The 22,894-nt window shown below is 48.4% G+C and overlaps 1 protein-coding gene across 1 annotated transcript; it reads right to left on the bottom strand.

Moving 5' to 3' along the window:
- Positions 1 to 8,804: 8,804 nt before the first annotated feature.
- On the bottom strand, positions 8,805 to 22,566 carry NOL12 (nucleolar protein 12). The gene is made up of 6 exons (XM_081878613.1): positions 22,409 to 22,566; positions 15,013 to 15,118; positions 13,867 to 13,915; positions 13,210 to 13,352; positions 11,929 to 12,026; positions 8,805 to 9,443 (listed from the first exon to the last, which is right to left on the bottom strand). Exons 1-6 carry the CDS (start codon positions 22,489 to 22,491, stop codon positions 9,272 to 9,274), a joined length of 651 nt encoding a protein of 216 aa, XP_081734739.1. The 5' UTR covers positions 22,492 to 22,566; the 3' UTR covers positions 8,805 to 9,271.
- Between the last annotated feature and the right edge of the window lie 328 nt (positions 22,567 to 22,894).

Below are 22,894 nucleotides of genomic sequence, written 5' to 3'. Positions count from 1 at the left end.
GACACTCAAAATCAGCTGCCTTAGGCAACCACCTCACTGCTTAATAATGGAAGGGCCAGCCATGATTATTCGTCTCCCCTGATCGCCTCCTTCCATCTTGCTCAGGCATCCAGTTCATCATCATCATTGCAAGAATGCTGTCCTCAGTCATATTACATATTACTGTCCAGGGGAGCTTATTTTAAAACAGCAGTCCTAAAAATGCCACAAGGCTCTGCATTGTGTTTGCTGCTGTTGAGTGCACTATGATTGGAACACAGGAAGTAGTGTTATGCCTGGTGGTCAAACCACTGGTTCACCTAAGCTCAAGTATTGCCTAGGGGACTTGGGATCCTCCTGATGTAGCCAGATTACAACTCTCATCATCCCAGACCATTGACCATGTTGGCTGGGGCTGATGAGATTTAGAGTCCAACTGTATCTGGAGGGCCACAGGTTTCCCATCCCAGTTCTAGCCTGACTGACAGCAGGTACAGGGGTTCAGATAATATTGTTTCCCAGCCTTATCTGAAAATGGTGGATCTAGCAACTGAGAACATTCATATGCAAAGCATGTGAACTTCCCCTGCCTCTATGAGTTACCTGTGCATTGGTGTAGTTTTGACTCTGGACTAGGGTTTTTAAAACTCTGTATCCTGAAAAAGCTTATTGGGGATTTATTAAGAAGATGATCGTCAGTATGGAGGACTAGATTTCCTTAATGACTGCTGGCCGACTGCAGCTGATATTCCCTTCAAATGTGCAACAGCAAGGGTGGCTGTGGTCCAATTTGTCCTCTGAGTTCAAGATGGGTGACAATAAGGCCCAAGAGACCCAGCTTATCATGCACCATGCAAACTGAGTATGCACACGAGAACACACATCAGAATTTGGTGCAGCTTTGGTTTTGCAGCAGACAGTCCAATTTGGGAATGAATCCCCGGAAGGTAAAGTTTCAAAGCTGCTGTCATTATCTACAGACCAAGTAAGCTCTACAGCATAGAACTGAGACTATATCCAAGGATAGTCATGCTCAGAACAGACCCATTGAAGTTCTATGCACAGCCAGGTTCAAAGGCTAACCTGTTCCTGTCCAGACCTGCAAAAACTTCCATTACCTGTGCCACACACCTATGCAATAAAAGGCTGGGTGCAAACCAGCTCAAACTATATCTGTCTCCCTTTGTTCCATTTGCTTTCATTTCTCCTTGTTGCACCCGGTTGTTGTTTTGGCCTAGTGCAGTCTAATCCCAGCTTCACTTGTGGAAATGGTGCACCTGTCATTTCTAAACACACCCTTCAAGGGGAAAAAGGGGTTAACAGAAGGCCCAGATTAGCCTTTCAAAATAGCAAATTACTAGCCCAATCAGAGCAGATGAATAGAATGAACTGGGGCCTGCACCTGTGCGAGACTAAACAAAGTCACATTTGCAAAGGGAGGCCAGCACTTCCAGCCACAGCCCCACATTCCTGCTCTCTCCAAGCTACCCTCTAAGGATGCTCAGACGTATTTCTCCCTAGCTTTCAAGCTGTAGCATTGGGCACCACATACTAGAAGCAGTTTCTGAGATCTTGGTCACAGGCAGCAGATGTGAGTGTGGGTACCCTCAGTCCTGGGGGCCAAATCCTGCCCTCTGGTCCTCTCTGTCTGGCCCTTGCAACTCTTCCAAAACCACATCTGCTTTCACATATCCCCAAGTGTTGTTGTTTTTTTCCCCCTGATTGGAATGTGACCTTCAACTCTGATAAACCCCTCTTGCTTGTCCGGATGGAGGATAGAGAAGGGTGTGTGAGTGTTCACAGAATATAGCCTACTGTACAGAAGTAATAGTAACAACAATAGCTTTCACTGCTTGGCCCGTTTCTGCCTCTGGCCTCACCCACCACTGGCACGGGGCTTCCTGGAGGTTGCCCAGAAAGGAATGCAATCTTATTGAAAAAAAATCTCCACAATTCTATTACATAGATAATGTGTTTGGTATGGACCAGGGTGCCTGCGAGATGGTGCCTTCAAGCACGATCAGGGATGATAGGAGTTATGGTCCAACAACCTCTGGTGAGCACCCTGTTGGCTACTCTGGGTGTGGACTACCTGCATAAGAGTTGGAATATGAGCTCCTGGCATCCCCTTCCCAGGATGGAGAACCTGTAGTCACCCTTCAGGTGTTATTGGACTCCATCATCCCCACTCAGCATGGGCAATCAATGTCCAGGGAGAATGAGAGTTGTATAGAATCATAGAATTGTAGAGTTGGAAGGGACCTCAAAGGTCCAACCCCCTGCAATGCAGGAATCTCATCTAAAGCATCCATGACAGATGGCCACCCAACCTCTGCTTAGAAACCTCCAAGGAAGGAGAGTCCGCCACCTTCCAAGGGAGACCGTTGTAGTCCAGCAATACCCAAAGGGGCACGTTTTCCTGAATACTTGCATGGGCTGCATCCACTGAAATTAGCTCCTTTTCTTGGACCTTTTCAATTCTCATAAAATCTGGGGTCCCTGCAACCATGTCTGGAGCCTCCCTTCTCTGTCGCTCAGTCTACCTGCCCCCCAAGGTGGGATGACAGCCTCATGGAAGCTTTGGCTTCGATACCCTTGGCCATGTTATTCTCGCTCTCCGCAGGGGGAAACTCACTAGAGCAAAGCCTGCGCATCTCTTCATTAGACCACCCAGCCACTGAAAGCTGCTCTTCCGCCCATCAAGAGGAAAGCTAATTCATTGCACATTCAAGCACATTTCTGGGCGATTCCCAGATGGAGGCAGCCGACTGCAGACAGGCCTTGCAATCCTATGATGCGGCTAAGTTGGCAAGAGGGAAGGATGACGTTACTAGCTGGGGTCCTGCACCTCCGCAGCATCACTCAGACACACTGCAGCACAGACAGAGGAGCAGGGCGGGGGAAGTGCAACTCCTGGGACTGCCATAGGAAGAGGCGCACCCCCCCCCCCCGTCCCTGAGACCACCAGTGCCATAGGCTTCAGGTCCAATACGAAGAGTGAAAACACAGTATGCATCTTTGGACCCGGAGATATTGGTCTAGTAGTGAGTAAGGGTCTACTCATGAGTAAGCAATCCCTGATACTCCTCCACTGCCAGTAGCTGTGGTTAGGGTGTGGTTTAGGAGGCCAGAGTATAAGCCTTCTCTGCAGGATCAGGCCCATGATCCATCTAGTCCAGGATCCTGTTCTGGACAGTGGCCAACTAGATGTCTGTAGGGCATGGTATGTTCATGGCTGTTTGGCTATTCTTACTCCTTGGGGGCTTCATAAGAGGGAGTGCAGGAGACATATCTTTTTCCATAACCTTCCACTATTTAACTTCTGGTGGAGAACTGCAACGAGCTCTAGATTAGCTAGAATCTGATTCTCCACTGCGGTGGGAGTAAGGCTGACATCTTCAGATCTCATCAACTACAGTGGGCGCCTATTCAGCTCAGGAATTACCGTATTTTTCGTCCCATAGGACGCTCCGTCTCATAGGACGCACCTACTTTTTGAGGGGGGAAAAAAAGGAAAAATTATTTTCCTTTATTTCCCCCCCAAAACCAGGTCGGGGAACAGTGGGATGGCGGTGCTGCGCCTCCCCGCTGTCCCCCGAGCTTGTGCGGCTGGCCGATGTCTGCCTGGCGCGAGGGGCGCTCTGCTTCAGGGCGCCCCCCGCGCCCCCCGGGTGCGCAAGGCTTGCCGACACCTTTGGAGGGCACCCCGTGCTCCACGCTGCAGACTGCCGCCTGCAAGCCTTGCGCTCCTGGGGGGAGAACCCCCGGGTGCGCAAGGCTTGCCGACACCTGCACGAAGCACGGGGCGTCCTCCAAAGGGCGCCCCGTGCTCCGTGCTGCCGCCCGCAAGCCTTGCGCTTCCGGGGGGAGATCCCCCGGGTGCGCAAGGCTTGCCGACACCAGCGCGAAGCACGGGGCGTCCTCCGAAGGGCGCCCCGTGCTCCGTGCTGCCGGCTGCCGCCCGCAAGCCTTGCGCGCCCAGGGGAACTCCCCCCAGGCGTGCAAGGCTTGCGGATAGCTTCCTGGAGCCTGGAGAGCGAGAGACGTCGGTGCGCACCGACGCCTCTCGCTCTCCAGGCTTCAGCGAAAGCCTGCATTCGCCCCATAGGACGCACACACATTTCCCCTTCATTTTTGGAGGGGAAAAAGTGCGTCCTATAGGGCGAAAAATACGGTACTTTGCTAGTGTAATTTCACATACAAGAGAGTGGCAGAGTTTGGGCTCTCAAATATCAACGGCGCCCTGGGAAACACTAAAATTTGGTACTCCCCTCTTCTACATCATCATTGCAGTGCCCAGTGCATCTTAACTGGTCATGCTACCCTAAAACTGCCTCTGGAGGGACCCAGTCATGTAGAAGACCAGGATCTGAACTGAGGGTGCTCACCATGCCCTTAACTTCTCCCCCGCCTCTCTGCACCATTATAATTATGAGGGACATTTAGAACAGTAGAGCCACAATATTGTCCGAAATTCACTAGGCTTTTGGCTAGGTCATCTAGCTTGAAGGAGTGATGTCATCTTCTGACCACTCATGTAACCCTGATACTGCTTTGTACTGTTGCCCTGTTTTGTTTTTATTGTTTGGAATAAAAATGATATTTTATATAAGAACTTCATTAGGCTGGCACGAGGAATCAAGTGAATAGCTCTCTTATGTTCACCCAGCTGCTGCAACTCACGGCTAGGACTGCTCCCCCCCCCCCCCCGCAAACACTGGCATTTGACAGAAATTCTTTTAAGAATCGACATTTGAAATTTTCACCCCAATCTTGTATGATTTCAACAGAGGCAATGGCAAGCTAATGCCTTCCGGTTTCAGAGGATTATACGTGGTTAAATAAAACAGTGGAAAAAATAGCAGCACTGAGCTGTGGAACCAGAGCATTATGAGTTACTCAGAAGTAGGGCAAACCCATTGATATTTCTTCATTTAGCACCAAAACATCAGGCCTTTTTCCAACTCAATTTCCATTCTCTTTGCTAGTTAACAACTTTGGGGTACAGAAAACACTTCAGAGGCTGTCCAAGAGCCAAACACTGCTGCTTAGCTGCAGCCAATAGCCAATAAGAAAAATATAAAAGACATCATTTACACCCCCTATTAAAAAAAATAAACAGAGCAAGGGTTCTATAGCAACCTAGAAAGCAGAAAATGTAACGAAAAAGCAGAAATACTTCTGATTGTCACGAAAATGGTGCTTTTTGCATTTATCCATGCACCAGGAGTGGCCTAAATATTTAATCCTATGAGCTGCATACCAAAAATCCTCATATGATCGGGAGTCACAAGACACACACACAACTATGCCTCTTCACAGTTGGATGCAGTAATGCTTCTTAACACCAGTTGCTGAAAACCCCAGGAGGAGAGAGGGCTCTTGTGCTTGGATTCTGCTTGCAACTTTCTCACTGGCATCTGATTGGCCACTGTGAGAACAGGATGCTGGAGTAGATGGACCATTGGTCTGATGCAACAGGCTCTTCTTATGTTCTCTCTTCTTCCCACCCCCACACTTATCCAAGAATCCCAAATATCTCACCAAAGAAGGCAAAAAACAAGTTGCCTTAACAGTCAGACATTCTTAGTCCTCCTGTGAGGGGCATTTTGGATACTTATGCTTGCTGTTTACAAATGTCTATGTACTATATCTTGCTTACGTGAGTAAATTACTCCCCCAGTTCCTTGGTGCACTGTTTGTTACTTCTACAATACAACTCATAATTAAAAATGGCACAAGACCAAATGGGACAGATTAAGACAATCCAGCATAGACATGAAGGCTAGGTCTCTCGACTGATGGCAAAAAGATAAGAAACTTGGGGCAAGAATCCCAGAAAAGGTATTCCATATACAGGCTGTCACAACTGATAAGCCTCTCTGACCTATTAAGAAGTGGTGCCTGAGTTTGCTTTTTTCCTCCTCCCTCTCATCTCCTTTTCCTTTTATGTTGGACCTTTTAAGCCCAAGTGCAGGGATTTGTCTTGTGTTTAACTGATTTGAAAGCCATGCCAAGAGACTTTTTTGTCCAAAGAGGGGTGGTGGTGCGTGCTTTAAAATAAGTAAATTATAACCACAGAAGGCAGGAGGACTCAGTTGATGAATATAAGGTTCACACAGTCTCATATGGGAGAAGACTGTCCTTACATACCTGAGTGTCTCAGGTTTTAAAATGTGCAAAACCAGCACTTTTGAACTGTGTGCAGAAACAGAACAGCACCCACTGCAGCGTTTTAAAAAATATGTTTCTTGAAGCCCATTCCAGTTAGCGGCCAAGCAGCTGCATTTGAACTAAGCGAATCAAAGAATTGTAGAGTTGGAAGGGACCCTGAGGGTCATCTAGCCCAACTGCCTTCAGATCTAGCCCAATCTGAAGTGTCTGGACAGTCAAAGGCAGTTTTGTGTTTAATGTATTGCAGTAGTCTAATCAAAAGGTTGCCAGAACACAGCTAAGTGCAGTCAACATTTCTTTCTACATCACATTCCACACTTAGGGCTCCAGTGACAATGCCGGGTCTATAAGTGGACCAAGAATGAACGCAATTCTTTAGAAGTGCTATTCCCACTAGAATAGGTTAAATATCGCCTCAACATTATGGGTGTGTGTGTGGTTTCATATGGAAGTCAGTCAGTGGGCAATACAATGTTGTTGGCCCTTTCTCAATTAAAAAAAATATATGTCCCTTGTGAAAACTGCTGCTGCAAATCTGGCTTCTATGATTTCAAAACATGCACACTATATAAGCAATGAATTATCCTGCAATGTTTAGACAGGCCTGTGAGGCTTGTCTTCAGCACATCCTTCTCTAAGCACCATTATTTTTTAAAAATTGGTGCCTCCTCCAATTGAGAAACAGTGCTAATGAATACCAGCTACCACGTAGACTTGTAGTATCCAAAAAGCAAAGTAGAGCCTGATTTTTAACATGTTCACTGAACAGCTGTTTTGAGAATAACCTCAAAGGCAGTTCTACAAGTTCAAAGGGGGGGGGACCCCAGTCTGTGCTGCTGCTTCTGTACAAGAGGCAGACAACAGATGAGTTTCTACTTCACACACGTCTGAGGGGCTCTGTCTGTATTGGTGGAGTGGACATATTGAAGCAAATGCCAGGTCATGACACATGAAATCCCAGCCTTTAGTAGCTGAAGAGATTACTTTCCTCCTAACACCACCCAGCTCCAGATAAGCAAGAAGCACTGTCCAGGATCTGAAGAACTATGCTACAAGATCTACAAACAGAAACATGGGCCTCGTGTTTTCCAGAAATCCTCCACCCCCATCAATGCATACGATATTCCATTTTTGAAATTCAGGGGAGATTCTGTAACACTTTACATAACAGCACAGGGTCTGTTGTTAGGGGAAAAAAGACTAAGAGAGGCAGTGTGGCGTTGCAGTTTTGAGTGCTGGACTAGGACCCTGGCCGACCAGGGATAGACTCCCCATTTAGCCATGAGGCTCACAGCGTGACTTTGGGCTAGTCAGTTTCTAAGCCTAACCTACCTCACAGGGTTGTTGCGAGGATAAAATGGGGAGGGGGATAAGATGCATGTACACCATCTGGAGCTCCTTGGAGGAATGCTAAGATATAAATGTTGTGGTGGTAGTAGTAGTAGTAGTAGTAATAATAATAATAATAATAATAATAATAATAATAATAATAATAATAGCAGCAGCAGCAGCAGCAGCTGGAATACCCGGACTTACCCTCTTTCCCCTCCCCAGCACTTTCCTTTTGCTGCTACTGCTAGCTTCTTTTGGCTACCCCATTGATAAGACACCCAACCCCCTTGGCACTGCATTTAAGACAAGTTAAATAGCCACGTGTCATGGATACTTTAGTTGGAATTTCTGAATTGAAGGGTTGGACTAGATGACCCTCGGGGTTCCTTCGAACGCTATGATTCTAGGACTCTAAGTTTCTGGTCATTTGGAGGACAGCAGGACTAGCTCTTTGTTGCACGGGTTAGCTTTAGTGGGTGTGAGTGCATGTGTATGCTAAGTTTGATTTTGCTCTGCACTTACATATTAAGTCTAGATTTACAGTGGTACCTCGGGTTACATACGCTTCAGGTTACATACGCTTCAGGTTACAGACTCTGCTAACCCAGAAATGGTACCTCAGGTTAAGAACTTTGCTTCAGGATGAGAACAGAAATTGTGCTCTGGTGGCGCGGTGGCCCCATTAGCTAAAGTGGTGCTTCAGGTTAAGAACAGTTTCAGGTTAAGAACAGACCTCTGGAACGAATTAAGTACTTAACCCAGGGTACCACTGTATTCCTTTAATAAATCCTGTTTGAATTTATTAAGATGTTCTGTAATAATTTCCCCCCTCCAAATGTCTTGTATTTTGACCGTCACTGTAATTTTACTAAGCAAGATTTATATACCACTTAATCAAAAATATCTATCTCAGTGGTTTGCATGATGCTAACACTGTGAGTGGCTTTGGGCATTGTGGGAAATGGCACCAAAAATGCCTTTTAAAAATCCCATCAGGTAAATGCAAACCCATGGACACAACTAAGCTAAAGCAGCTCTTGGATCCTGGCCATGCTATTTGTTTGGATGGAGCAACAGCTTTTGATCTGGGAGACCTGCCTTCCATCCCCTTCTCTGCTGTAGACTCACTGTCTGTGACCACAAGGAAGTAACTGCGTGTGTTTTCACATCTCAAATGAGAATAGCACAAATCTTTTATGAGGGTAAAGCAGAGAGTTACAAAGCCCTTTGTCGCAGATGTTCTATAAATAATAATAGCCAGCAGATTCTCCTACAATCCAAGTGTCAGAAGAGTTCGTGAGAAATAAAGGCATACAAAGTTTCCTCCCAACAGACATTTATATAACAAAATAAAAAAATGATGCAGGCAGAAGAAAGAAGTTTGCCTGGGGCCTATGTGGTCACTCACTAAGCATTCATAGCACCAGATCTCCCAGTGAGGAAGGACACAGACCCTGGACTTCTATGCAGACGTAACCATTTAACAGTTTAGCTGTTATCAATACTTGGGAAAAGTGCATCTGCTCTTTCTTTCTTTTGTGTGGGGAGTTACAGAGCAATGGGCCTACAGACAACAATCACACTTGTTTAGTCAAAGTAGGCTGTTGTGCACAAAAATAATTTTACTTTTCCAAGCAACAGGCCCAGCACTCCTTGGCTCACGAACTAGTTTCAAGAAAGTTTTGCACTTCCACTGAAGCTCTGAACAAAAGAGACATCGCTGACACAAAGTGAGCTTTCCAAGTAACCCAGAGCTCTCAAAACGTAGCAAGCTACTGTCTTCACTTCAGTCTTGGAAATGCCTCCCTTTGCCCGTCATTCTTCGGCGCAGGGTCTTGCTCGTCCGCCCTGTACTTGGCTTCTGGGCTTTCTTCCTCGATCCTTGGCTGTGTCTGGCCTGCCTTCCTTTGGTCTTTTTCTGGCTACGGGAATGCAGTGTGGCCGTGAGCGAAGAAATCCTGTAACGGGGAGGAGAACAAATAAATGAATTCCAGAGGCAAACCAGTTCTCAGTCTTCATTTATAAAACGCTTCAGCCCCAGCTACATTTCCCACGCCCATTTCTTGCTTCTCCTGTGTCAGGGCACAGCTGCATGTTCTGTTTGGAAGGCATGTGATGCAGCACTATTGCTGAAGTTAGGCAGATCTGGCCCTGTATGCTACCTAGATGGGAAATCACCTGGGAGAAGGCATAGCTCAGCGGTATGAGCATACAGCTGGCATGTGGGGGGCTGTGGGTTCAATTCCTGGCATCTCCATGGATCTCAGATAGCAGGTAAGACCCACGCTCGAGACATGCTGCCAGCGTAGACTGTACAAGGACCAATTGGCCTCACTTGATACATGGGGAGCGTCATATGATCTGAATGCCATATTCTAGCCACTCCTTCTTGTCGAAAGAAGAGGGATAGCCAACGTGGTGCCCTCCAGTTGTTGTTGGAGCCCCAACCAATATAACCAATAGTCAAAGGTGACAGGAATAGGCAGTCCAACAACCTCATCGGATGTCTCCTTTCTATCTGCAACCTGCCAGAGTCTCCCCATGTACCAGGAATATTAATCAGTCCTCTTTTCTCTCCTTAAGACCCCCCTTTTTCCCCAACCTCAGTCTAGGCAACTCTGACCTGCATAACCAGAGCTCTGTTGCACCAGGCCAACCAGATGCCCCTGAAAGACCGCAAGCAGGGCATGAGGGCAACAATCTTCTCTTGCTATTGCTTCCTGCTAACTGGTTTCCAGACACATGCTGTGTCTGGTTCTGGAGGTGGTATAGAGGCATAACTAACAGCCACTGATAGCCTTGTTCTCTGTGAATTGCTCTTATTGCATTTGAAAGCCATCTAAGTTGGTGGCCATTGCCACGTCTCGTGCAAGCCATTTCTGCAGGCTAACCCAAATTTTGCCAACCTGGTCCTCTCAATATGTTTGGGACTGCAACTCCCATCAGCCCCAGCAGCATCTGATGTCATAGGACAGCGGCCCAGTCAACAGCCTGGGTCAAGAGGCTTGGCTAGATCCAGCCCCCCACCTTGACAACCTCTTTCGTCGAGTGCTAATCCCAAGGAAACCCATTGCAATGTGACAGCAAATGGATGCAGGAATGGAAAAGGTCTTCAGAGGCACCAAAACCTAACCAAACAAACATACACACATGTTCGGGATAAAGGCAAAACTCCAAAACAACAACAACAACACCACTCAACCCCAATGAAGATTGAGCATGTTCAGTGGGCACAGAACGTTGGCTGACTATTTTGGACAGGATGTGGGAGAGGTAGGAATGTGAACCAGGCTTCCTGGAACCCTGAACTGGAGCACTGCACACAGCGACACTTTTTAAAAATGCACTTGCTAACATACAGTATTTTAAAAGGATAGATTACAACACAAACAATGTCATTAATGGTGGAATAAAAACATTCATCTATGAACGTGTGTGATGCAGAAACCTGCTTGGACAACAATGGCTTTTCCTTGACTCCTAAAAATTTAGAAAGTGAGTGAATGGCGCTGAGACAAGGCAGAGAATGCCCTCTTGTGGTGCAGCATGGTTATCAACCCTTTTTGCTACATAATGGTCTTTCAGCATTGAACCCATGTTGCATTTAACAACACAGTAGCCACTGGTGACCAGGAATTCCATGCAGGTGAGTGAGTGGGATGGTTGAGGAGAGGCAAATCTCTCCATTCCTCCTCCAGCACTCTGCTTGGTTTCTGGGCTGGTTGCAGAGGAAGGCAAGACAGTACATTTGCATTGTCCTCTCTGCACCACTGTTTGCTAGAAGGCTTTACTTTCCTTTTTTCTTAACCAGGCTGTGAAAGGTTACCACCTTGCACTTCCACAGCGGCCCCAGAAGAAGGCATTTCTCCTCTGTGCCCACCAGCATGGAGGCAGTTTTGGGTAACTAAGAGTGCAAACCTAACTATTTCTACCCAGGAGTAAGTCGTATCTAGCTCAATGGGGCGCAAATCCAAGGTAAGTAGGATTGCAACGTAACTTATTTACAAGGCTGTCCTTAAGACTCAAGGTCCTTGGCACACTGCTGACATTCAAGACAGTTTGTTCACAGATTGGCTTATGAGTGGGTGAAAAAGAGCAAGGGGGAGGGTCTCTTCCAACCCTGGAATTATCTCTCTGAGGGAGAGCAAACCCCTGTGGCTCTCCTGTAAGAGGAGTCCTGGTGGATGAGAATTAAAGCCCATATAGTCCAGCATCTGGTTCTCACAGAAGCAAACCAGATCCCTATGGGAAACCCATCAGCAAGGCAATTAACTAGAATACAGAGGCATGGGGCCTCTGATACTGAGCTCACATCAGCCCCAAACAGCATAGCTAATGGTCAGGGAAGAAATGAGTTGCATTCCAGCAGCACTTGGGAGAGCCACAGATGTTCTGAACTTGGTTTTGAAGGTTAAAAGGTGATGGTTAACCAATCATAACTACCTCTGAGACAGGAAAGGATCTCTAGATTTCTTAGGAAAGATGCATGTAGATTTGCTTGAAGCATCTTCTTCTTTTTTTTCCATTCCAGCATCTTCTCCCTAAAAAAAATAAAAAAGAGGCACATGAGCCACACAGAAATCTAGGCACTGCTAGTGTAAACATATATGAACCCGGGTCAATTTGACAAGTAACTTATTTACTAAGCTAGTTTCAAAATCAGCTACTGCATCAGACTTGTCTTCTTTTGTAGGGTAAATCAGAACTTGCAGCATGGGTGTACAAACCTCTCGCACATATTCATTAAGTGTGGTGGCTATCAGTGTGACCTTGGAGCCAGGAAACCTCAGTTTAAATCAAGGATACCATGTGCTGTTATGCAAGCTCTCATCACCATCTCTAATACTGGCCTATCATACAGTGCTATTGTGGGTATTAATGAGAGCTAGGATGTTAAATCCTTCAAATACACAGAGCACCGTACGTGAGTCAGCATGGTGCAGGACCAGGGAGATCCAGGAACAGATCCTCACTCCATCATTTTATTCTAGCCTACATTAGAGAATGTGAAGCCATGTGTTTATATAAAGATCTATTTTTTTTATTTTGAAGAAACAATTCTGATCAAAAGCAGATTTGACTGAACAACACAGAGCTTGTGCTGGGCTCTGAAAAAGCAGCTTGTGGGAATCTGGCTGATACCAAAAGAGGCAAGGACTCAGCACAGAAAATGCTCCTCCCTCCAGCTGTTCACGTTTATCCCAAGTGACTAATGTTGAGGATTTCCCTTGTCAAGCACTGCAGGAGTTGCAAAGCATATGGCAAGAGACGCTTATATTGAACTTTCCAAAGTACCACTTTGGACAGAGACACGGTTCCTACTTAGCAATAGCATATTCTCTTGAGAAACGGTCGGCCCTGAAAAATGCTTAGATGGCTTTTCTATCTTACAAGACGTATCATGAAATGAAACATTTTCAAACTTGGCTGGTTCAGAGATTCAGTCTTCAAAAACGCAAATGTGAAGCTCCATGGAAATTAAGTCCAACTACAAGGTCCAAACTGAATGCATATTCTTCCACCCCCAATGCCTTCTCTATGCTGAATTTTAGGCTGCAGGCTCCTTGGGGCAGCAACCTTTTTTCGTGGCACACGCATGGGATTGTTAAATAATTTAAGAGAGATGCCAGTCCTAAACTCCAGTAGTTAGTTAATCAACAAATATACACCTCTAGAAAAAAATAGAATTGGGCCTGAACATACAAGCTTGCAGAGAGGAATTACCTCGTTGGTGCTTAGTCCCACCAGACGTGCTCCTGAGAGGTCCAAGTCACTGATTGTAGTAACAGTGACTGTGTGGTTTGGGTGGTCATAGCTCACAGACTCCGTTTGGGATGTTACCAGTTGCTCCAGTTCATCAGCTTCCTCTGGGAAGATTAAATAAGGAACCCAAAGAAATCACAAGTGTCAAAACAGTTTCTTCAACGTAAAGGATGGAGAATTTAGGGCAGAAACTCTTCTGAGTTTGAACTTCTCAGACAAACTGCTACATATTCTATTTCTTCATACACACAGGCGCTTGAGACTCCCAACTACTTTTTGTTGTAACTAGATGATTTCTGCCACGGTTTTTAGAATTCTAATGAACTATACCAATACGCTCCAGGTGATTTGAACTACAAATCCCATCAGCCATTCAAGAGGGCTGATCTTTGCTAGGATTCCTGCAACGTCATACAATAACTATCCTTCTAAAGGTGGAGGAGAGGGAAAGTCCATCAGTAACACATAACCAAAAAGATGCACAAAATGAGCCGCTATCTCCACAGTCTTGACATTTGTAAATTCCCTTGCGACACATGTAAAAGGGGATTAAATAACAATATATTAAATAACAACACAGACAACTTTAACAGTTACACCTTCAGAAAGGACACGTACCCAAGGCTTCTTCTCTCTCTTTCAACATCTTCATGTATTCTTTGTGCCTCTAAAAACAAAGAAATGCCCCAAATAATTAGAATGCTTTCAGATAAACAGTTGCTTGGTCTCATCCGAGACATCAGCCAAAATCCCAGAAACCAGAACTTGCACACCTTCTCCTCTGGAACCAAGTAGTAAGTCAGCAGCTACCTGGGGAAATTCCAGTATTTAGTTTCTCAGATAACAACACTGTGTCCATCAAGCCTGCAATCCCCTGGGGGGTTGTTGCTTTTTTTTACTGTGGAGTAAACAAACACAGGTCTGGTCTGCATATCTAGAATGAGATGATTAGTAGGAAAGACAGGGAGGAATAGGTTGTCAGGATAGTGAACAAGTGCAATTCTGCATACTCTTGTGTGGTGTTAAAGGGCACGAAGGGAAAATGGAAGGCAGGCTTCTGAGAAGTAGGACTGAAAGGAGACTCAAGGTTTTGACCAAGTCAAAATAGAAGGAGAGCAAGCCTAGAAACAGACCTTTGGAAGAGGCATGAGGATCAGGGTGTGATAAACAACAAGGGATGTAGCCCAGTTGCAGAGTATCTGCTTTACATGCAAAAGTTCCCATGTGCAATCCTGGGCATCTTCAGATAAGGATGGGACAGAACCCTATTCTGAAACCCTCAAGAGCTGCTACCAGTCCATGTAGACAATACTGACCTAACCGGACCAATAGTCTGGCTCAGTATAATGCAGCTCCCAAACCAGTCATTGTAGGAATCTCATGTTCCTTGAGAAATCCTGTCTGTCAGGCTATTCTGTTGGTCATAGGCTCCCAGCAGGGATAGGAAACCTGGGGCCCCAAAAACAATGCTGGACTCCAATTCCCATCAAGTCTGGCCATCAGTCATGGATGATGGGAGTTGTAGCCTGGCAACATCTAGAGGGCCACAGATTTCTTGGCAAAAACTGTTTCTGACCAGGAGGAAACTCTAAGGAAACTCATTCAATAGTTCCTAGGCAACCATTGCTTCACTATAGCTTCACGAACCATGCAGTATTACTTAATACAGTGACACTTCATCAGAGAATTGGAAAAGCTGACAAAGGTCTGATATTTTATTGTGATTGCTTTGAAAATACATCCCTCCCCACCCAGAATATATACCTCTTCCTTCATCTTCTTTTGCTCATCTTTCAGTTTGCGTTTTATCTCCTCCACAGCCGCTTTCCTCCTTTCAACCTTACGCTTGTGGAACCCGGTCAAGTAATCCCTGGGAAGAGTAAATATACCAAAGAGCAAGTTAGAGACACTGGAAGAGCAACTATCCCCTAGCAGCCCAAAAGCCATCTTTCTCAATCACAATCACCTTATAAAGCCACAAACAGCACAAAACCATCAGCATCATGGTCTAAGCTCCCTTTATAGGGTCTGGTGTACACAAGAGTTAGAATCTGGACAGGGATAGCCTAACTTCTGTTATCTATGCTCCGGTAACCTCTAGGTTAGATTACTGCAACACATTATACGTAGGGCTGCCCCTGAAGGTGGGTGGTTATTCACAGGGACAAGATGGTTTGAGCATATTACAGTGGTACCTCAGGTTACTGATGCTTCAGGTTACAGACTCCACTAACCTAGAAATAGTACCTCGGGTTAAGAACTTTGCTTCAGGATGAGAACAGAAATTGCACAGCGGCAGCCCCCATTAGCTAAAGTGGTACCTCAGGTGAAGAAAAGTTTCAGGTTAAGAACGGACCTCCAGAACGAATTAAGTTCTTCACATTAGTTTCCGGGCCAAATTCAAAGGGCTGGTTTTGACCTATACAGCCTTGAAACGACTCAGGACCACCTCTCCCCATATGAACTGACCTGGACCCTGCAATCATTGTATGTGGCCTTCCTTCGTATGCTTCCTCCCCAAGAGGTCTGGAGGGTGGCGACACAAGAGTGGGCCTTTTCTGCTGTGACTCCCCATTTGGGGAATGCTCTCCCCAGGGAGGCCTGCCTGGCACATTCATGAAAAAACATTTAGGCGCCAGGCAAAAACATTCCTCTTCTCCTAGGCCTTTGGCTAATTACACAGCCTTTTAAACTGTATGAGAGGATTAGTGTTTTGTTTGTTTGTTACTCTGGTATGCTTGTGGTTCTATATTGTAAACTGGGGAACCTGAGCAGTATAGAAATTCAGTAAATAGATAAAATAGGCAGAATGGACTTTATTATAAAACTCAGTCTAGCTATTTGCCGGTTATACACCTTTAGGCACCAGGCAAACACGTTGCTTTTTAACCAGGCCTTTGGTTGATCTTATTGACACCCAACACCCTTTTAGAATGTGGCTGGTGGGGGGAGGTATTGGGTTACTGCTTTTGGTTTGATTTTTATATGTTATGGTCTTGTTGTGAACTGCGCTGAGACCTCCGGGTATAGGGTGGTGTATAAGTTGAATAAATAATAATTATACTTGTTTGCTTTGTGGGAATGTTGTGTGTGTACAGGGGGTACCTTGGTTCTCAAATGCTTTGGCAGTCAAAGAACTTGAAACCCAAACATTGCAAAAAACCTGGAAATAAGTGTTCTAATTTGCAAACATTTTTCGGAAGTCAAACGTGCTCCATTTTGAGTGCCACACTTCCGATCTGAGTGTTACGCTGAGGTCTGTTTTTGCAGCTTTTTTGTGACTGTGTGGAACCCAGTTTGATTGATTGTGTGTGTGACTGCAGTACATTGTTTACTGCTTTCATTTTATGGATCAATGGTCTCGTTAGATAGTAAAATTCATGTTAAATTGCTGCTTTAGGTTCAGGTAGGTAGCAGTGTTGGTCTGATGCAGTCGAAACATATTAAAAAATTGTCCAGTAGCACCTTAGAGACCAACTAAGTTTGCTCTTGGTACAGTGGTACCTCAGGATACGAACGGGATCCGTTCCGGAGCCCCGTTCGCATCCAGAAGCAAACGTAAGTAACGATGGCACGTCTGCACACGCGTGTGTCGCTTTTTGCTGCTTCTGCATATGCGCGTGACGTCATTTTGAGCGTCTGCGTGAGCAGCGAAACCTGGAAGTAACGCGCTCCGTTACTTCCAGGTTGCCGCGGAGCGCAACTCGAACGCGCTCAACATGAAGCATATTCAACCCGAGGTATGACCGTATAAGCTTTCCCAAGAACAAACTTAGTTGGTCTCTAAGGTGCTACTGGACAGTTCTGCTGCTTTAGGGTTTGTTTTTTAAAGTCTGGAATGGATTAATCCATTTTGCATTACTTTCTATGGGAAAGTGCGCCTTAGTTTTGGGACGCTTTGGTTTTGGAACGTGAAATATACTCGGAGTCGCAAAGTGATTTCATGCTCTTTATTCAGCTCATAGTGGTGAGGAGGAATGAATGAAAGTCCCCTCAAAGTATCTGCCTTATATACATTATTTACACAATGGGCTGCACATGATTGGCTAATTCCGGAATTGTACTGTAAACCAATCAGGTTGTGGATTCACTTCAATCTGGAGCATGATTGGGTGGTTCCTGCCAACCAATCATACTGCTGCATTGTTCTAGGACCAATCAGACTGCTGCATTCTGAATCCTATTGTTCTAGGACCAATCAGACTGCTGCCTTTTGGATCCTATTGTTCTAGGACCAATCAGACTGCTGCAGTTTGGATCCTATTCGACTCAGTACATAACACCCCTCCCCTCTAAGTTCCAGTCCTGCCCGGGAGGTCGCATTCATAGTCCTCAAGGTACGCTGGCGGCCTACGTGTGCGTTGCGGCCTGGGGTGTTCCCTGGTCCGGGGTTCTGGTTCTGGCTCGTGTTCCAAGGATGCTGGCTGTGATGGGGCTGTTTGGTCTGGCGCAACCGGCTCGCTCAGTCGTGGTTCTGGTTCCGGTGTCCTTTCGGCCTCCCGGGACCTCTCTGTATTTACTGGTTCTGCCTCTCCTGCTGGCCCCTGCTGCTCTATGGGCCTCACTGCCCCACTGTTCCCCTGGGACTCCTCTGACCTGTCCTCCTCCTCCTGGTTTTCTCCCGGGAATCGTCGCCGTATCTGGTCACAGTGGCGGCGCCAGCATTGCCCCCCATCCGTTAGCACCTCGTACGACACGGGGCCAGTGACCCTGGTGACTGTGGCGGGTACCCATGCAGGGCCTGCCCCAAAATTCTTTGTGTACACTGGGTCCTGGGCCTCGAAGGTCCGGGGGTTCCTGCCTTCCCCCACCCCTACCTCATCCTGAGCTCTATCGGGGTGAAGGCGGTCCAATCTGATTGCAAGGCGCCGACCCATTAGTAGTTCAGCGGGGCTCCGGCCAGTCGTTGAGCTGGGGGTGCTGTGCTGTGCTAGAAGGAATGTGGCAAGGCGGTACTCCCAATCCCCTTGCGTCATGCGGCGAAGGGTGTCCTTGGTGGTCCGCACCATGCGTTCTGCTTGGCCATTGGTGGCAGGGTGGAATGGCGCCGAACGGATGTGGCGGATGGCGTTCTGCGCTGTGAAGGTTTGGAATTCTCCTGACGTAAATGCAGTCCCGTTGTCTGAGACGAGAGTGTCAGGGAGCCCGTGCGTTGCAAACAGCCTGCGTAGTACCCGGATGGCTGCGGATGTAGAAGTGGATGGTACCAGTGCGACTTCCAGCCATTTGGTGTAGGAGTCCACCACTATGAAGAATGTTTTCCCCTGAAAGGGGCCAGCGAAGTCCACATGCAGGCGTGACCATGGTGCTCGGGCAGACTCCCAGGACTGGACTGGGGCCCTTGGGGGATCTGGGCGGGATTCTTGGCAGGCCTGGCAGTGTTTGACCCAGGCCTCTATCTCTCCGTCGATCCCCGGCCACCACACATAACTCCTGGCAAGGGCCTTCATTCTTACTACCCCTGGGTGTGTCTCGTGTAGGGCTGTGAGGACCCTTTTGCGGAGGGGCTGGGGAACAACGACCCTGCTTCCCCATAACAGGCACCCCTTGTGGGCCGACAGTTCATGTTTGCGGGTTGTGTAGCTGGCGAATTCTGGCCCGGGGCTGCTGCTGGGCCATCCCCTCCACACCCAGTCCAGGACCCGGGAGATGACCCTATCTTTCTTGGAATGGTGTGCAACTTCTTGTGCCTGAATGGGGCGGTCGGGAAGCAGCTCCAGGCTCATAACCTCTTGTGCAGGTGCCAGGTCGGGGCCTGTTTCTGGTAGTGGTAGCCTGCTGAGGGCGTCCGCATGGCCCATCGCCTTCCCAGGGCGGTGAATCAGTGCATACTGGTAGCTGGCAAGGAAAATTGACCACCTGAGGACACGAGGAGACAGCACTTGGGGGGTCTGCTTTTCGGGGGCAAACAAGCCAAGCAACGGTTTGTGGTCAGTCACCACGGTGAAGGGCCGCCCATACAAGAAATCATGGAATTTTTTTACTCCCTTCACGATTGCCAGGCCCTCCTTGTCGATTTGTGAGTAGTTCCGCTCGGTTGCGTTGAGTGTCTGGGAAAAGTATGCCACCGGTACCTCTCTTCCATCTGGGAGTTGGTGTCCCAGGACAGCGCCAATGCCATAGGGTGAGGCGTCGCATGCTAGCACCACCGGCAGCCTCTCGTCGAAGTGTGCCAAGACCGAGTTTGAGACAAGCAAGTCCTTGACTGCCTGGAATGCGGCCTCCTGGCGATGGCCCCACACCCAAGGGGCCCGCTTGTCCAGGAGTCTGTGTAGGGGCTCCGCTACCGCCGCCTTGTGGGGAAGGAAGGAATGGTAAAAGTTCAATAGTCCCAAGAAGGCCTGAAGTTCAGTCTTGTTCCTGGGCGCTGGGGCATCACAAATGGCCCGTACCTTGTCCCCAGTCGGGTGGACCCCTTCTGCGTCCACCATGAATCCCAGAAAGTCCACCTGGGGCACTCCTAGTAGACATTTTTCCCGCTTTACCTTGAGACCCGCTGTCTGGAAACGGTGCAGAACGGTGCGGAGGCGGTCCTCAAACTCCTCTGGTGTGGGCCCGGCAATCAACACATCATCGAAGAAGGGGGTGACGCCAGGAATCCCTTTAAGGAGAGAGTCCATTAGATTCTGGAATATGCCTGGTGCCACGCTGACACCGAATTGCAGCCGCTTTACCCTGAATGCTCCTCTGTGCGTCACAATCGTCTGTGCCTCTGCTGTTGCCTCATCTACTGGCAGCTGTTGATATGCTTGGGCCAAGTCCAGCTTGCCAAAAATTTTCGACCCAGCCAGGGTGGCAAGGACATGGCTGACCACTGGCGCTGGGTATGCATGGGCCGTGAGGGCCTTGTTTATGGTACATTTGTAGTCTGCGCAGATGCGGACTGAGCCATTAGGCTTGACAGGTGTGACGATTGGGGTTTCCCAGGGGGCATTAGGTACCGGTTCCAGCACTCCTTGCTCCATGAGCCGGTCCAATTCCTCGTCTATACGGGGTTTCAGAGCGAACGGGACCCGGCGGGCCTTGAGCCTGACTGGTCGTACTGCGGGGTCAAGCTGTAGAGCAATGGGGGGGCCCGTATACTGTCCCAATTTCCCATCGAAAACCCCCGGAAATTCCTTGCATATGGCGTCCACGTCCACTTGTAAGCTAGTGTGGTTCACCCCGGTGACAGCTAGCCCCAGTGGTCCAAACCATGCCAATCCCAGTAAGCTAATGTAGGGGCCCTTGACCACAAGCAAGTCCAGTTGCCGCGTCCGCCCTCGGTATTGCACCCTGAAGGTCCCCACCCCCATTGTGGGGACCTTACGTTTCTGGAAGTCCCGGAGGGTGAATGGGGCCGGCCTGAGTTTGGGACCCCCAGTAGGACACAGTTTCCTTAAGGTCCTTGCCGAGATTATGGATAGAGTTGAACCCGTGTCAAGCTCCATGCGGCATGGGGCCCCCTCTATCTGTACCTCTACATAAATTTTCTCTATGTTGGGGTGGGGCAACTGGTATACCTGGAAGTCCGTGAGCTCTGTCGAGTTGCCTTGGTGCGTTGGGCCCCGGGACCTGGGGTTCTTGGATTGGTCGTCTGATGCCTGGTGTCGGGTGGGCCGAGCCCGACACACCCGGGCGATGTGTCCCGATTTTCTGCACTGTCTGCACTCTGCATTGCGGAAACGGCAGGTCCTCCTCTCATGACTTTCTCCACAGCTTGCGCAGTTCCCTCCTTCTCGTCGAGGCAGCTGTGGTATGTGGGCTGCTTGAGTGCGCTGCTGTACTCGGTGCACCTCCTCCCTGTCAGATCCTGAGTCGTCGGTGAGGTCTTCATGGTGGACCCTCGGTTGGGACGGCTGGCTCGGCCGTGCCTCTTGTGTCGACCTCGCGGCAGCTTCCGTTGCCAGGGCCTCCTCCAGAGCGACCTGGAACGTTAGGTTCTTCTTAGCGTAGAGGCGTCGTTGCAGCTTCTCATCCCTCAGGCCACCGACGAGGCGGTCACGAAGCATGTTCTCCAGCTCTGAGAAGTTGCAGAACCGGGCGGCTTGGCGGAGAGAGGTCACAAACCCAGTTATGGTTTCCCCAGGGGCTTGCCGCTTTGCGTAGAAGGCATTTCGACGAGCCACCACTGAGGGCTGTGGCGAAAAGTGCCCCTTCAGCTGTTCCATTATTGTTTTGTATGGAACAGTAGCAACGTCTTCAGGCGCAAGGAGAGCCCGGGCGATTTCAAATGTCTCCTCTCCGCAGACGCTGAAGAATATTGCCCTCTTCTTGGTGTCTTCATCATCGGTGACCCCTTTGGCTTCTAGGAGGAAGGTGAAACGGGAGGCGTACGCTTCCCAGTCTCCAGATGCTGGGTTGAACGGCGAGAAGTTGCTGTCAGTTGCCATTCTGAGTTCCTTGTGTCCCGGAGCTGAAGCCTGGATACACGGTGCGAGGCAGCGGTGCGGCAGGTGGCGGTGCTGCGGTGCTGTGTGTGGCAGTCAGCTCAGCGGGATCCCACCTTCGTCGCCAGTGAAATATACTCGGAGTCGCAAAGTGATTTCATGCTCTTTATTCAGCTCATAGTGGTGAGGAGGAATGAATGAAAGTCCCCTCAAAGTATCTGCCTTATATACATTATTTACACAATGGGCTGCACATGATTGGCTAATTCCGGAATTGTACTGTAAACCAATCAGGTTGTGGATTCACTTCAATCTGGAGCATGATTGGGTGGTTCCTGCCAACCAATCATACTGCTGCATTGTTCTAGGACCAATCAGACTGCTGCATTCTGAATCCTATTGTTCTAGGACCAATCAGACTGCTGCCTTTTGGATCCTATTGTTCTAGGACCAATCAGACTGCTGCAGTTTGGATCCTATTCGACTCAGTACATAACAGAACGGATTTCTGGAACGGATTAAGTCTGAGAACCAAGGTACCTCTGTCTATGTATGTGTTTCCCTCGCCCCGTCGAAGCACACTCCACTCCATCCCCCTCCCGCTGCACGTGTGAACGAGACCCTCGGATTGCAGTGCTCGCGCGGTTTGCTTCCGAGGGTTTCGCAGCTGCCCTCCGGGCGCGAAACCCCGCTACCTCCCGCGGCGAGAGGCACTTCTGGATGGGAGACCTCGTGCAGGGAGGGAGAAGCAGCTTGCCGCCCGCCCGCCCGCCCGCTTCCCCTGCACTCACCGCCGGTTCTCCTCGTCGAAAGTGACGACCCTGCGAAGCGCCGCCGCGCGACCCTCCTGCTTCTGCTTCTTCTTGCGGCCCATGCTGGGCTCCGGCGGCCAAGGCGCGCTTCTTCCGGGGCCGGAGCCTCGACGCCGCCTCTTCCGCCTGGGTCTTGCTGCTGGGCCCTTCCTCCACCGAGCCCAACCGACTGGCGGCGCCCGGCTGCCTCTTCAGGAGGCGTGTCGCTCCCCAAGCCTTGCATTAAAAGAAAGAAAGAAAGAAAAAGCAATGCAGACTGTGTGCACGCGGCAGATTCGAATTACGTCCCCCTCTCCACCGCTTCAAAGAATTCTGGGCGCTGATATTAATATTGGACTAAGTTTAGTTATGATTTGTGTTTGTTGGTTTGTTTAAAAATGTGGAAAATTAATAAAAAAAAATTGGGGAAAAAAGAATTCTGGGCGCTGTAGTTTGATAGGTAGAGCAGCTCGAGACTCTTCATTT

The sequence above is a fragment of the Podarcis erhardii genome, assembly GCF_964252035.2.
Source record: "Podarcis erhardii genome assembly, chromosome: 10".
Lineage (NCBI taxonomy): Eukaryota > Metazoa > Chordata > Lepidosauria > Squamata > Lacertidae > Podarcis > Podarcis erhardii.
This window is presented reverse-complemented; position numbering and strand designations above follow the sequence as displayed.